This window comes from Gymnodraco acuticeps, unplaced genomic scaffold (genome assembly GCF_902827175.1).
Source record: "Gymnodraco acuticeps unplaced genomic scaffold, fGymAcu1.1, whole genome shotgun sequence".
In the NCBI taxonomy this organism is placed as follows: Eukaryota; Metazoa; Chordata; class Actinopteri; order Perciformes; family Bathydraconidae; genus Gymnodraco; species Gymnodraco acuticeps.
Window position 1 is genome coordinate 492,683 of NW_022990929.1, and position 15,696 is coordinate 508,378.

At 41.8% G+C, this 15,696-nt stretch overlaps 1 protein-coding gene across 1 annotated transcript; it reads left to right on the top strand.

Annotated features, from left to right (window-relative positions):
- The first annotated feature begins 522 nt into the window (after positions 1-522).
- Positions 523-11,561, top strand: LOC117558154 (sushi domain-containing protein 2-like). Its single transcript, XM_034234164.1, has 16 exons — positions 523-640; positions 758-956; positions 1,218-1,369; positions 1,481-1,648; positions 1,733-1,907; positions 2,000-2,201; positions 2,958-3,043; positions 5,855-6,123; positions 6,209-6,343; positions 6,493-6,648; positions 6,764-7,012; positions 8,094-8,277; positions 8,688-8,782; positions 8,865-9,044; positions 9,929-10,031; positions 10,153-11,561. The coding sequence occupies exons 1-16, from the start codon at positions 577-579 to the stop codon at positions 10,196-10,198; spliced, it is 2,463 nt and encodes an 820-aa protein (XP_034090055.1). The 5' UTR covers positions 523-576; the 3' UTR covers positions 10,199-11,561.
- The last annotated feature ends 4,135 nt before the right edge of the window (positions 11,562-15,696 follow it).

Consider the following 15,696-nt stretch of genomic DNA (forward strand, 5'->3'; position numbering starts at 1 on the left):
GTATCGGTTTCGGCCAAGAATTTCCCATTCGGTGCACCCCTAATTTATGTATTTACTTGCCTGTCTAGTTTGTTATATTGCCAACAGGTTTAAACTCAAGAAGGCCCTATTTGGACTAATGGTAATACAAATTGATTGAGGATTGCATAATCTTGAAATAGGAATTAAATACTGTAAGTAAGTCATGTATTTCACATCACTGTTGGCTTATATTTGATGTATGAAAGCAGGTTTTATATGTGTATATCTCCCTAATTGTTATATCTTTATCTAAATATGATCGTACGTCGTTTTAAGAGCCTAAATGAGTTTCCGCCAGCTTTACAATCTAAAATCCATCAAGTAGATAATAAATGTGACTAACTGATTGGCACGGAGGGACAAATGGTCAAAGGTAGACATATTGGTGATAGAGTCAGTCAGAATTATAAACGTAATGACATCAAGTTAATGATTAAACAGAGGTTTTTAAATGCCTGTGATAAAAAAGGGCCAAGGTTTAGAAACATGCCGAGTACATAATCCTGGAACAAATTCAGAGAAAGCCAGCCAAGAGAGCAGCAGTTTCCCTCAGCCATGATGGACAGATTCACTGTAGTTATATTTGTCCTTCTGGTTTCATGTATCTGCAGGACATTAGGTAAGTAACTAAAGACTGCACTTCATCTCTTACATTTGAAAATATGTTTCTATAACTTTAAATTGTTTCTGAAACACACACTCCAGACTTAACTCCTCTTTCTCCTTATAAAAACAGGTCAGACATGTGAAGGAAACTGTGGCAAAAAACTAGATTTGTGTTCATGCCACTCAACATGCACCTCTCTAGGGAACTGCTGTACAGATTACAGAGAATACTGTGTGGAGATCCTTCCATACTCCGGGTCCATTTTGGGTGGGACAGATGTTATTGTCCTTAACGCAACTTTTAATAATAGCTCAAAGATTGTATGCAGGTAAGACTTTCTTTCACACTTCCGTGTTGACTTGGTGCTAAACCTGTTCTAGTGATACATTTGATAAAAGCTGAATAAAAAACGTTTATACTTATATTATTGACTACCAAGATATACAATGACTTGGTAGACAATAATATAAGAATACAAGTCTTCCATTTGAGCTTTTTCTGGGATGTTAACTGTTTTCTCTGGTATTACAGTAAAAAGAAACGTGACTTCATTAAAAACAACTTGCTGATTCTTCTTTTATAATGGCAGGTTCCATGACAATATCAAAACGGAGGGGTATGTGGATGAAACCAGTAGAGGCCATTGCATTTCCCCACTTTTGTACGAAACAGGGTGGGTTCCTTTGAGCATCTCCTCTGATAATGGCACTACGTTTAATATTACTGGAGCCTGGCTCTCAGGTACTGTATCTATCTGCATAGCGCTTTTAAGATGACTAACAATTTATTCAGTTTTCCAATTGCTTTTGACATTAACATAATGATTTGTTTCATTCAAATGTGTTGGTACAGTACATACTGGAAAGTTAGATGCTAAGTTCAAGGCGATTCTGGTCAACTCAACAAAATGGCAGTACTATGGTACAACTGATGTCCGTGGCAACCTTCAGATGACATGGAATACGTCTTTGGTCAGAGCGGAGAGGGTCAACATAGAGCTCTGGGGGTACAGGGAGACAGGTGAGTAAGCCTATTCCTACACTACATTTACACATTGGAGATTAATGGTGAAAAACACTGAATCTGTGAAATGTTTCTCTGTAGGAGAACCATATACAGACAGCTGGCTTGGTGAGTGGGCGTATCTGTACTCGCTTGCAAAGGATCAGCCCAACAGTGGTTCCTTTAGTTTCTTGCCTAAACCAGCAGAGAACGGCTTTTCAAGTTGGGAGCTTGGCTCTCTACGCATCAGCCCCAGCATCTACCCTGATGGCATGTGGTATGTGGTGCAAATACCCTTCAAGATGTACTGTCACTAAACATCTTAACATACTTGTCAGCTGTAGAGTGTTCGTCATGCGTTTCATTTAGGAATGTGCAGGCCGCATGGACGGAGGATCACGCTCTGGCCTGGCATCTGGAGGAGAAGTTCAGGCAGAACTCGACAGTTTGGGCCCTGGATAAATGTGTAGCATGGGACCAGCTGGAGAACGAGCTGCCCAACTTCCTGAGTGAGATCATAGACTGCCCCTGCACCCTGGCTCAAGCGAGAGCAGACACAGGGAGGTTTCATGTAAGTTTGTTAAAACCTCATTCACAAAGCTATCTCAAATGATTGCAGCCAAATCTAAACTTGCTGCACTTAAATGTAACTTTTGTTGTGAGTTTGTCCACACTGATATTAACTTTGCATTCTTAGAAAGTTCAAGATAATGAACCACTTAGTTTTAACATGCAGTAACATGTGTACACTGACAATAAAGTTGCATTGTATCATGTGAGGTATCACGAATAGATTTGGATAGTGCCATCACTTGACAGCCTTGTTAAAAGGGTTAGTAACCCCTAACCCTACACAGACACACCATTATTTTACAGGTTAATTACTTTGATAATCATTTTGCACAGATAAACATCAATCACACTTGCAAAGTAAAACGTCAGGAGTAAATGGAAAAGAGATGTCATCACAGTGTGGGAGTTGTAAGGCATTACCCAGATAAAAGCGTGTAATTGCTTTTTGTGTTTATCATTACAAAGACAGGCAGGGGTCTATTTACAAGCAGAACACATTCTAGCATCGATCTGTTGCCTTTTATCTTAAACATTTTACAACTAGGGTTAGGCAAAGCCATTACTGACCTGCAATGATTGGTGAGTGTATTGATGAGGATTCCGTGTGAATCATCACACAAGCGAATGGACCATCTGAGTGGTTGCCTTTGTCACATTAATATCATTTTTATTATAAATGGTACTATAATGATATGCTTCTGGACTGCAGTATTTGTATGAACATCGGTTATAAAGGCTGTATCTCTCTCCGCAGACAGACTATGGCTGTGACATAGAGAAGGGGAGTGTGTGCACCTACCACCCAGGATGTGTTCACTGTGTGAGGGCTATACAGGCCAGGTGAGTCCTACACTCTCACGGTCAGATGTCAACTTTTTATTTTAAATATTATAAATGCATTTGCAATTAATCCGAAACATACTCAAATCTATAACCTCAAAGACTTGCCCACACCTTACCTCGCCCATGCTACCTCACCCGAAATAAAGCACTTACGGTAAATAACCGCCTTATATTGCTTGTGCAAACTAAAGGACACGGGAAAGGGGGCATGCAGATTAAGGGTCACTGACAGGGGAAATAGGAGGCTTATTTGTACAGGGTGATTGGGATATGAGACAGCAGGTCTTGGGAGTCATGTGACCGGGCTGAGGAAACTCGGGCATCTGGTGGACAGAATGGCAATAAAGCTTCAAAGAGTTTCAATGGCTTTGGTTAGTGGGTGTCTAGAAGGAAGGACAGAAACAGAAACAAATGTACACAGTTGAGGAAGCCGTCGCAAAAACACTATTGTAGAGGTTTTACCACTAATTTAAATTTGATATACACTGAACAAAAATATAAATGTAACACTTTTGTTTTTGCTCTCATTTTTCATGAGATGAACTCAAAGATCTAAAACATTTTCTATATACACAAAACAACCATTTCTCTCAAATATTGTTCACAAATCTGAAAAAATCTGTGATAGTGAGCACTTCTCCTTTGCCGAGATAATCCATCCCACCTCACAGGTGTGGCATATCAAGATGCTGATTAGACAGCATGATTATTGCACAGGTGTGCCTTAGGCTGGCCACAATAAAAGGCCACTCTAAAATGTTCAGTTTTATCACACAGCACAATGCCACAGATGTCGCAAGTTTTGAGGGAGCGTGCAATTGGCATGCTGACAGCAGGAATGTCCACCAGAGCTGTTGCCCGTGAATTGAATGTTCATTTCTCCACCAAAAGCCGTCTCCAAAGGCGTTTCAGAGAATTTGGCAGTACATCCAACCGGCCTCACAACCGCAGACCACGTGTAACCACACCACACCAGCCCAGGACCTCCACATCCAGCATGTTCACCTCCAAGATCGTCTGAGACCAGCCACTCTGACAGCTGCTGCAACAATCGGTTTGCATAACCAAAGAATTTCTGCACAAACTGTCAGAAACCGTCTCAGGGAAGCTCATCTGCATGCTCGTCGTCCTCATCGGGGTCTCGACCTGACTCCGGTTTGTCGTCGTAACCGACTTGAGTGGGCATATGCTCACATTCGATGGCGTCTGGCACGTTGGAGAGGTGTTCTCTTCACGGATGAATCCCGGTTTTCACTGTTCAGGGCAGATGGCAGACAGCGTGTGTGGCGTCGTGTGGGTGAGCGGTTTTCTGATGTCAATGTTGTGAATCGAGTGGCCCATGGTGGTGGGGGGGTTATGGTATGGGCAGGCGTATGTTATGGACGACGAACACAGGTGCATTTTATTGATGGCATTGTGAATGCACAGAGATACGGTGACGAGATCCTGAGGCCCATTGTTGTGCCATTCATCCACGACCATCACCTCATGTTGCAGCATGATAATGCACGGCCCCATGTTGCAAGGATCTGTACACAATTCCTGGAGGCTGAAAACATCCCAGTTCTTGCATGGCCAGCATACTCACCACCGGACATGTCACCCATTGAGCATGTTTGGGACGCTCTGGATCGGCGTATACGACAGCGTGTTCCAGTTCCTGCCAATATCCAGCAACTTCGCACAGCCTTTGAAGAGGAGTGGACCAACATTCCACAGGCCACAATCAACAACCTGATCAACTCTATGTGAAGGAGATGTGTTGCACTGCGTGAGGCAAATGGTGGTTACACCAGATACTGACTGGTTTTCGGACCCCCCCAGACCCCCCCCAATAAAGCAAACTGCACGTTTCAGAGTGGCCTTTTATTGTGGCCAGCCTAAGGCACACCTCTGCAATAATCATGCTGTCTAATCAGCATCTTGATATGCCACACCTGTGAGGTGGGACGGATTATCTCGGCAAAGGAGAAGTGCTCACTATCACAGATTTTTTTAGATTTGTGAACAATATTTGAGAGAAATGGTTATTTTGTGTATATAGAAAATGTTTTAGATCTTTGAGTTCATCTCATGAAAAATGGGAGCAAAAACAAAAGTGTTGCGTTTATATTTTTGTTCAGTACTAATTATTGTGCAATTATTTTAATGTAAGGAACTGATGCGTTCAACTCGTCCAGTTGCTCTACTGTATATCATTTCACTTATTGATCAAGCATCACTCATTGATTTACTTGCTGATAATTATAAGTGGCTACATACTTTTAAGCAATGTCAAGACAGTAATATCTCAAAAAATATTAGATGGGTTTCTATGTCATTTTACATACATTCATACAGTACATATATTCTTACACTTTATCAATATTTAAGTTTATGATTAAATCCTGCATGGATAGCATGCTAATAGGCTAAATGACGATGGTTAACATGGTTTACACATGGCTTACACCAGCATGTTAACAGTGTATTTATTCAAGCCCACTGTATATACATTCTTATTCTATTTTATATGTATTTATCTTTTTTTCATGCAACTTAAACCATTTTGTCTATTGCGAGTTGTTATGTATTTTCATCTTATTCTAAGCATATTGTATGTTGCCCTGTTGGAGGAGCCTGACTTAAGATTTTCATTGCACAAACTACAATGTAGCTACTGTAGAGCATATATTGCAAAAAGCCTTTAAATCTTGAATCCTCACGTTAACATTGAGTGTAGTCTCACAGAGCCTCTAGTGTAGCTCCTTACTTGTTGCATCGGGGTTCAACATCTAACTGAATTTGTTTTTGGATATTTATCAACAGTCCAATGTATGCAGCGGGACAACAGTGTTGCTATGACAGCACCGGTGCTCAGGTGCTGACCGCAGACTCGATTGGGGGAAGTACTCCAGACCGAGCACACGACTGGGGCTCACCTCCATTCAAGAAACCCCCTCGAATCCCAGGACAGTCCCACTGGGTGTACGACGTCCTGAGTTTCTACTACTGCTGCCTGTGGTCTGACAACTGCCACTTCTACTTCAAACACCGGCCCTCCAGCGACTGCAGACGGTACAAGTCCCCCAGCTCAGGTAAGTAAATCATTTAGCACAATATTAATGAGTTTTTAAGCGACTATTTGAAATGCAATTCTTACTTTTGTGTGTGTAATGGCAGCTGTGGTGTTTGGAGATCCCCACTTCATAACATTCGATGGCGTCAGCTACTCCTTCAATGGCTTTGGGGAATACACTTTGGTGACTTCTTTTGCGAAAGGGCTGACAATTCAAGGCAGAACTGAGCCTGTAAATGGTGAGTTACTTAAGGCATTTAGATGTTTTAAATGCATGTCTTACGTCTCTTCAGTGTTATGTCAATTATATAGTACTCATTTCTATAAAGTACACAATGCACATTAAAACATTTTTCGTATGTCATTGCTCTGATTCTCTTACTATTAGGAACTGTAAAAGCAACACAGTTGACGTCTGTAGCCATGCAAGAAACACCCTCTGATATTATTGAGGTGCGGCTGGTCAGCGGTCATAATGGCCTTGAGGTGCTGCAGAATCAAAAAACACTCTCCTTTTCTGAGCAGAGTTGGATGGACCTACAGGGTGAGAGCCTGATTTATCTTTGTATCCATGATTAAATCTATAAATGGTATCCCTTTGTTCATTTCATTTGACAGCTAGACTACAAAACGTTTTCCTGACCCCATCTCTTTTCTAGGTGTGTATGTGTTTTCTCCTACCTCTTCCAATGTGACCGTGATGTTCAGCAGTGGAGCTGGAGTGGAAATGCGCCTGAGAGAGGGAACCATGACCACCACCGTACTCCTGCCTGAAGAGTTCATAGACACCACCATGGGACTGCTGGGAAAAATGAACGGTGACCCCAAAGACGACCTCGCTTTCACCTACGGGGAACTCGTGCAGAATCTCACAAATCCAGAGGAGGTGTTCAGCTTTGGGGCAGGCTGTAAGACATTATTCATAACTCAGATTGATATGCCTGTTGTTCAAAATGCATGTGGTGTTTGCATTAGGTTGCTTACCTTCTTTCATGAATAAAGGGGTTAAAAACACAGTCTAAAACATTTCAAAATAAAAGCATGAAACAGGAAGTAAAACCAGTTAAAAATTACACAATGCACCAATCCAAAAGAAGCACACAATAATCAAACGGAATATACAAAATATACATAAAAGCCAAGCAATATAAACTATTAACAAATATTTCACCATGTGACATATGAATGAAATTCATATGTTGTATACCCACAAAACCTAATTCAATATGAAATTAGCATGATATTTGAAACATATATTACAGTTGTTGGTATGTATTACATTTAGATTAGATTATATTTCCACATAAGGAATAGAAACACTTTTGTTTAGTGAAATGGGAGAGTGAAGCTAATGATTGATTCGATTGGTGGGTAATACTAATTTAGTTCATGTGTTAAGATTCGGAGTACAGGTAGCAGGAGAAATAACTAAACACAGATACAGATGAAGCAGCAACAGTTCAATGGATATTTAAAATGGCTTACAGGCATGAAGTCACAGGCAAACAGATCCATCTACATACGACCGGTATAAGTAGTGACGGACTAAATGGGAAGTGGTACCAGAGCAGAGGCCTGGTGATTGCCGTGCTAATGAGAAACAAGTTAAGCTAATCAGGCCAGCTATCAAAACTGGCGGGAAAACAAACTAGGGCAGGAAGTGAGAGCTGAGTATCAAAATAAAACAGGAAGCGCTAAACACGAGTGAAATTAAAAAAGAAAACCTGGAGCTTTACATGTATTCATAACTCACAGTAGAAGTTATCATGGACATTAGTAAGGAATAATTAAACATAGCTACCCAAAGTGTAAGGTATTTTTCGCCATTCCATACTGCTCTTCTTTTGGGTCATGTACACTTCTTGGCATGCTTTCATGGAGATATTTTAATGTTCTCTTTTGTCTGTTCGTGCAAACTATGTTAATGTTGCAGATTTTCCACTTAAAATAAAAAAACGTTTAATAGTATCTTTCTATTTTGTCTTACAGGGGCCATCTCCAACCAGTCTGCATTGTTCACATATGATTCAGAATATCTTTTTGACACATTTTTGTATGCTCCCAGACATGACGCAAGTTTTCTTCCAGTGTTTTCTATCCCGGAGAATCCTAATGACCCATTAGCTAATCAGACGTCTGAGATATGCTCGGGACCGGGCTCTCAGTTCTGCAGGTAGGCTACGAGACAAAAATGTTCTTTATCTCAATATTATTAATCATTAAAAAAGGTGTCCTTTTTGTTAAAAAACTAATGTTAGCCATCTCAGTAAAAATAAGACCATGCTTTTACACCTTTACACATGAAGTTCAGTTTACTTGTCTTAAGGAGTAGGCCTACAGTTTAGCATGTGAAAGAAGTTTAAATTATGTCTTAGGTGGGTCTTACATTAGCTTTCTCAAATTAAGTCTTAAAAAATAACCCTGATGATGTCCTTGTGATAAACTAAAGGTATTAGTTTGAATAAGATGGAAATTGGCCAGGCAAGAAATCTCTCCAAAAGACATTTAAAGTAATGATATACCCACTGCTTATGATTTAATTGTACACTATATTTGAATTTTATGATCACCTATGTCCTGTAGGTACGATATCCTGGTGGGTCGTAGTCCCAGAATGGGAAACGCGTCAAAAATATCTTATCAAAGTCACATTTCTCTTGAAGAAGATCTAAAGCCAGGTGAGTGTATAAACATATATGTGATGAATGAGTGGTTGCTGAGACTTGGTTTCACCGTATGAGTTATTGCTGTGCTTTGCAGTGATATCCTGTGGATGGTTTTCACCACCAAGTAATGGAAAGAAGGAGGGGACCACATATCTACAGGGGGCTAAGGTGAACCTTTTCTGCAACGAAGGCTTCACTCTCACAGGACCATCGTTGCGCGTATGCCAGTGGGACGGCGTGTGGTCTGGAGGAGACACAAACTGTGTGGTTCCCAGTATGAATAAATTATAAAATCTCTCATTTCCAATGATTTTATCTTCACAAATCAGCAGTGCGTGCCATGCATGTGTGTGAGTGCATTCTTTAATCAAACGAATCAGCTCTAAAGTGTTGGAATACACAAACAATTAAATCACTTTCAAAATATTTTGGAACAAATGATTATGTATCCAAGCTACTATATTTGTATTGACTCTCAATGTCAGTATGAGGAGGCCTTTCACACAGTCAAGACCTGTCTTATGCCTACAATTCTGAAATGCCTTGGAAAATGAACAAATGATTTATTCAATCACCTTGCTTCTATGGGCATTGCCCTTAGCTGTGGGCCCAATGTGACAATTACTTTTCCACATAGAAATGAAAACGGTCTGCTTTCTGACTGGTTGATAAGAATGTCAAACATGACAACAGGTATTCATAATACACTACAAGTGTTGTGTAGCTAAAAAGTCAGAAAATAGACAAAGTGATTTGGATTTGATCTTAGGGTCACACTGATTGTCTGTCTGCCCCAGGTTTTTAAGTGTTTAACCAATCGACCGACATTGGTATATCTAGAACAATGCCTTCATTCTCAATAGAAATTAACTAAGACATAAGGTGGAGAAGTCAATTGTAGCATGATCACAAAGGTCATTGATTAACTTTTCCCTGCCTGGTTTCTCTCTTTTCAAACAAATACAGTACATGCTCTCAAATGCTATGCTGAACAAATCTAAATCCTTGTTGCATGTACTCTTCTTTCCTTCCTGAATCTATGGAGTTAAGTATCAGCTAAGGTACCAAAAAAGGAAAGAAAAATAATCAAATCAAACTAACTTATGTTAAGACTTATTGTGCTGGAGTCTCTGGTTTAAAAAAACATATTATTTTCAGATAATATTCCAGGAATTGTAGCCGGTTCAGTTATTGGAGCTGCAGCGCTGATTCTAATGATTACCACCATCGTTCTTCTCTCCAAGAAACAGAAACAGAAAAGGTGAGGCATATCTTCAGCCGACGTTTTGAAGATCTGTAACATAACGGTTTTTTGGGTCGTTTTCTGCTACAGAATAAAAATATATTTTCTCTGATGTCATTATTTTTATTCTTCATTACAGAAGAGGTGCACGGACAGAAGAAGCTGGAACAACTGAGGCATTCTAATCACAACTCCTCATCTAGTCAAAGTAGTTTAACTTGAAAATTAGTGCATACATAAATCCATGCTGACAGAAGATAAGAACGCACTCTGCTCTGCATCGGCCAAACGGCTCGCTGCACCCGCACTGCGAGAGGGACCCAAGTTCCCATCAGCAAAAACATGTGGGTTTGCTATCCTGGCTCCAAAATGGTGGAATGAGCTCCCCATTGACATCAGGACAGCAGAAAGCTTACACATCTTCCGGCGCAGACTGAAAACTCATCTCTTTCGACTCCACTTCGAGCAATAAAATGATTAACAAAGCACTTATATACTACTAAAGGACTGGCTTACCTAAAGCTACTTGAGTAGCACTTGAAATGTTTTAGCTCTATGAAACCTGATGTACTTATATGATTCTGTTTTCTTTAAGATTGTGTATCTTCTTGGTCGAATGCACTTATTGTAAGTTGTTTGGATAAAAGTGTCAGCTAAATGCAATGTAATGTAATGTAAAACACACAAATAATATCTTAATTTAGTGATAAATATTGCAAAACAGAGCAATGATGCAAAACTAAATTACACCATTAACTGGATCAAGGGTCAATGCACGGTTAAAGAGTAGCTACATACTTTAGCCTCTACTATATCTTAACCTGCCTTCACCTTTGACCACACACACACCATAACCACAAAGCATTCTGGGTTTTAAAACTATACCTTTCGTTTATTGTAATGTGAACACATTTGTTATTGAAGGTTAGTGGGTTCATGTATTTCACAGTCAGTCGTCAGGTTGGATGATCAATGACCTACTGCACTAATGTTCAAAGAGCTAAATATAGTTGATTTAACTCTCGTCAAAGGTCAAACACACCTACTACTGTCCAAACACTCCATTATTGTTGATGTCAAAAAGCGTTGGCAGTGTTTGGACTTCTGAAAAAAACATTTGTTCATCTTTTGGATCACATTTATATTTACTGCCAAACTCCTCGCTGTGCACTTAATGTTTGTGTACTGTTATTGAATGCCGATGAATATTGTTATACAGTTTGCTATGTACAAATTCAGGGATAATAATGTTTTTCCAATACAATGTAATTGTAACTATATGTTTTATTTAGGAATTTCTTTCTAAATTGTGTGAAATATAACTTTTAAATCGCATTTAGTAACTTCATCTTTAAACACAGGTTTTACACAATCTGTGGCGCGTCATTTCTTGGCAAAAGTGCTTGTAAAGGTAACACATACAGTATTTTACGTGCGTGTTGTCACTGCAGTACACCACAACTCATATTTGTCTCCAAGTAAAAATACAAATATATTGCTCACTGCTAATAAACCAAGATGAGATTGCATCATTACATTACATTTACATTACATTGCATTTAGCTGACGCTTTTATCCAAAGCGACTTACAATAAGTGCGTTCGACCAACAAAATACAAACTTGAAGAAAACAGAATCATATAAGTACATCAGGCTTCATAGAGCAAAAACATTTCAAGTGCTACTCAACTGGCTTTAGATAAGCCAGCCCTTTATTAGTATATAAGTGCTTTGTTAATAGTTCTATCGCTCGAAGTGGAGTCGAAAGAGATGAGTTTTCAGTCTGCGCTGGAAGGTGTGTAAGCTTTCTGCTGTCCTGATGTCAATGGGGAGCTCATTCCACCATTTAGGAGCCAGGATAGCAAACCCACGTGTTTTTGCTGATGGGAACTTGGGTCCCCTTCGCAACGAGGGTGCAGCGAGCCGTTTGGCTGATGCAGAGCGGAGTGCACGTGCTGGGGTGTACGGTTTAACCATGTCCTGGATGTAGGAAGGGCCAGATCCATTCGCAGCATGGTACGCAAGTACCATTGTCTTGAAGTGGATTCTAGCAGTTATCGGAAGCCAGTGAAGGGAGCGGAGGAGCGGAGTGGTGTGGGAGAATTTAGGAAGGTTGAAGACCAGGCGAGCAGCTGCATTCTGGATGAGCTGCAGAGGTCGGATGGCACATGCAGGTAGACCAGCCAGGAGGGAGTTACAGTAGTCTTGGCGTGAGATGACGAGAGCCTGGACCAGAACCTGCGTCGCTTTCTGGGTCAGCTGGGGACGCATCCTCCTGATGTTGTAAAGCGTGTATCTGCAGCAGCGGGTTGTAGCAGCTATGTTTGCAGTGAAGGACAGGTTGTTATCTAGGGTCACACCCAGATTCCTTGCAGTCTGAGTCGGGGAAACAACAGAGGTGCCAATGTTGATTGTTAGGTCAAGAGTGGGACAATCTTTTCCCGGAAGGAACAGCAGTTCAGTCTTGTCAAGGTTGAGCTTGAGGTGATGATCAGACATCCACTGAGAGATGTCAGCTAGACAAGCAGAGATGCGTGCGACGACCTGGGTCTCTGAGCGGGGAAAGGACAGAATTAATTGGGTGTCGTCAGCGTAGCAGTGGTATGAAAAACCATGCGGGCTAATGACTGATCCGAGCGAGTTTGTGTACAAGGAGAAGAGGAGGGGACCAAGAACAGAGCCCTGAGGGACCCCTGTAGTTAATTGACAAGGCTCGGACTCGGACCCTCTCCAAGTAACCCTGTAGGTGCGGTCTTTGAGGTATGAGGTGAGGAGGGAAAGTGCAGAGCCTGAAACTCCAAGTGCTTGGAGAGTGCGAAGGACAGGTCCAAAAGGATGATGACAGAGGAGAGGGAGGCTGCTTTAGCAGTGTGCAGTTCCTCAGTGACAGCAAGGAGGGCAGTTTCTGTGGAGTGACCTGCCTTGAAACCAGACTGGTGCGGATCCAGAAGGTTGTTCTGATGAAGATAGCAGGAGAGTTGTCTAAAGACAGCGCGTTCAAGTGTTTTAGACAGGAACGGGAGGAGAGAGACAGGCCTGTAGTTTATAACATCTGACGGGTTGAGAGTGGGTTTCTTTAGGAGAGGGTTTACTCTTGCCTCCTTGAGACTGTTTGGAAAAGTGACCAGAAGTTAGAGAAGTGTTGATGAAATGGGTGAGAAACGGTAGAATATCAGGAGCGATAGTCTGAAGGAGGTTTGAAGGGATAGGGTCCAGAGGACAGGTGGTAGGGCGGGCAGAGGTAATGAGGGTAAGAACCTCACTTGGAGAGAGAGGGGAAAAGGAGGTCAGTGTGTTGGTGGAAGGAGGGTTTGGTGACCCAGCGGTGAGTAGAGGTGAGTCAGAAAAAGAAGAGCGAATATCATCAACCTTTTTTTCAAAGTGGTTAACAAAGTCGCTTGACAGAAGGGAGGAGGGGGAAGGGGCTTTGGGGGGGTCCAGGAGGGAGGAGAAGATGGAAAATAGTTTTTTGGAATTGGAATAGGAAGATTGGATCTTATCTTGAAAGAAAGTGCTTTTTGCCTGAGAGATCGAAGCAGAGAAAGAGGAGAGGAGAGGAGAGCCTGATAGGTTAGGAGGTCGTCACGGTGTTTGGATTTCCACCATTTCCGCTCTGCTGCCCGAAGGACTGTTCTATTAGCACGCAGTGCATAATTTAGCCAGGGAGCAGGAGGGGACTGACGAGCCTGCCGAGATATGAGAGGACAGAGAGAGTCCAGAGAGGATGAGAGAGTAGAGAGGAGAGTTTCTGCAGCAGAGTTTGGAGGTAGGAGTTGGAACGAGTCAGAGGAAGGGAGGGCTGAGAGCACCGATGAGGCAAAGGTAGAGGGGGAGAGGGAACGAAGGTTACGGCGGACAGGTGCAGGATGAGAAGAGATTAGTTTGTTATGTTTGGAAAGGGGTAGAGAGAATGAAATGAAGAAGTGATCGGATGTGTGGAGCGGATTTACAGAGAGGTTAGAAGTAGCGCAGTTCCTTGAGAATATGAGATCAAGGACATTGCCAGCTTTATGAGTTGGTGGGGAAGGAGACAGTGAGAAAGCAAAGGTGGTTAACAGAGATGTTAGTTCGTCTATCTTCCCCGTCTGGAGGTTGAAGTCTCCGAGAAGTACAGCGGGAGGACCAGTTTCAGGGATGTGTGAGAGGAGATGATCTAATTCCTCCAAGAAGTCTCCCAAGGAGCCTGGTGGACGGTAGAGAACAACAATGGTTAATTGTATAGGATGGGTTACTGTGACGGCATGGAATTCAAAGGTGGAAGGAGTGAAGTTAGGTAGCTTGAAGAGGGAAAAGCTCCATTTGGGAGAGAGCAGGAGACCAGTGCCACCTCCTCTGCCAGTGGGTCTAGGTGTATGGGAGAAGGAATATGCTGTGGAGAGAGCTGCTGGGGTGGATGTGTTGGATGGAGTAATCCACGTCTCAGTGAGAGCAAGGAAATCCAGAGACTGCAGGGAAGTGTAGCCAGAGATGAAGTCAGCCTTAGGAACAGCTGACTGGCAGTTCCACAGGCCGCCTGAAACTAGATGTTGGATCTCAGTGGAGCATGTGGGATAGACGAGAGCAGGCCGGTTATATCGATTACGAGATACACGGGGCCAGTGATAATTGCGAGAAGACACATAAACAGGAATGGAGAAAATACACATGATTATAGCATGAGGGGCTAAACAACCAAAGAAAATAAAACACCAGCGATACTTAGATCAATCAGAGTAGGATTTGCCTCCTCTTTGCCTCCCTCGTGACTCCAGCAGGACTCTAATGTCTTAGCCTGTCTGACGCTGGAGCTGACGCTCCAGGAAAGTGCTACCTAAAATGGACACCTGATTGCTGAGTTCTCACAGCTGTGGGGCAACGTCCCTTTAATTAGTTAACTCTCTGCAGCTGGTGGCCCTCAAAAGGAAATCTAGACTGGCTTCCTCCTGATTTGTTATTGTCTTTTAAGTCAATTACATTAAACCCTAAGTTATAAAGTTATGAGTTTAACCCTTAATACAGTTACACCTACTCAATAAAGCTGTTAGTATTCTACAAATGTTTAAATCAAAGTTAACCCTAGCAGTCAGTTAGTTCACTTTTAAGGTTTCAGTCAAATTACTTGTTCCCAAGTTTCTGCCTGACAGATACTGTAGCAGTTTTGAGATTTAAAATCACAATTTCAGTCAGATCAACTACAGAGCATTGATACAGAGTACACACACTGAAATAGAGAAGTCTAAAAACAGAATGTTACTCACACAATTCTAGAAGTCTCCAGTAGCTTTCCTGTCAAAATCGAGTTGCACACATTAACCAGAGTTGGATAAAGTACTCGGATCCTCTATGTTGGGGAAATATTTTCCAAGGCCCATAACTTTGACCCAGTTTATCAGTTCATACTGTCCTGACTGAGCACAGGCACTGTAACCTTGGCTGCTGTGCTCTCAGTGTTTTGTCTCCCTGTTCCTGCCTGTTGGCGTCAGCTGATAGAGGTGTTATCATTCTATCTTGTTATGCACAATGTTGATTCTTCTCTCAGAACTAGCTAAATACATGGGGTAGGGTTCTTCAGAATTGATTGTGGCATCTCAACCGTGTGGTCAACTCGTGGCCCGTGACATGTCTTGTGAATTCTCCGGCCAAAGCTCCAAATAAACCGTCAGTGTTTGCCATCAAAGCTCCAGCTCTCCTCGTGTCTCTCTGA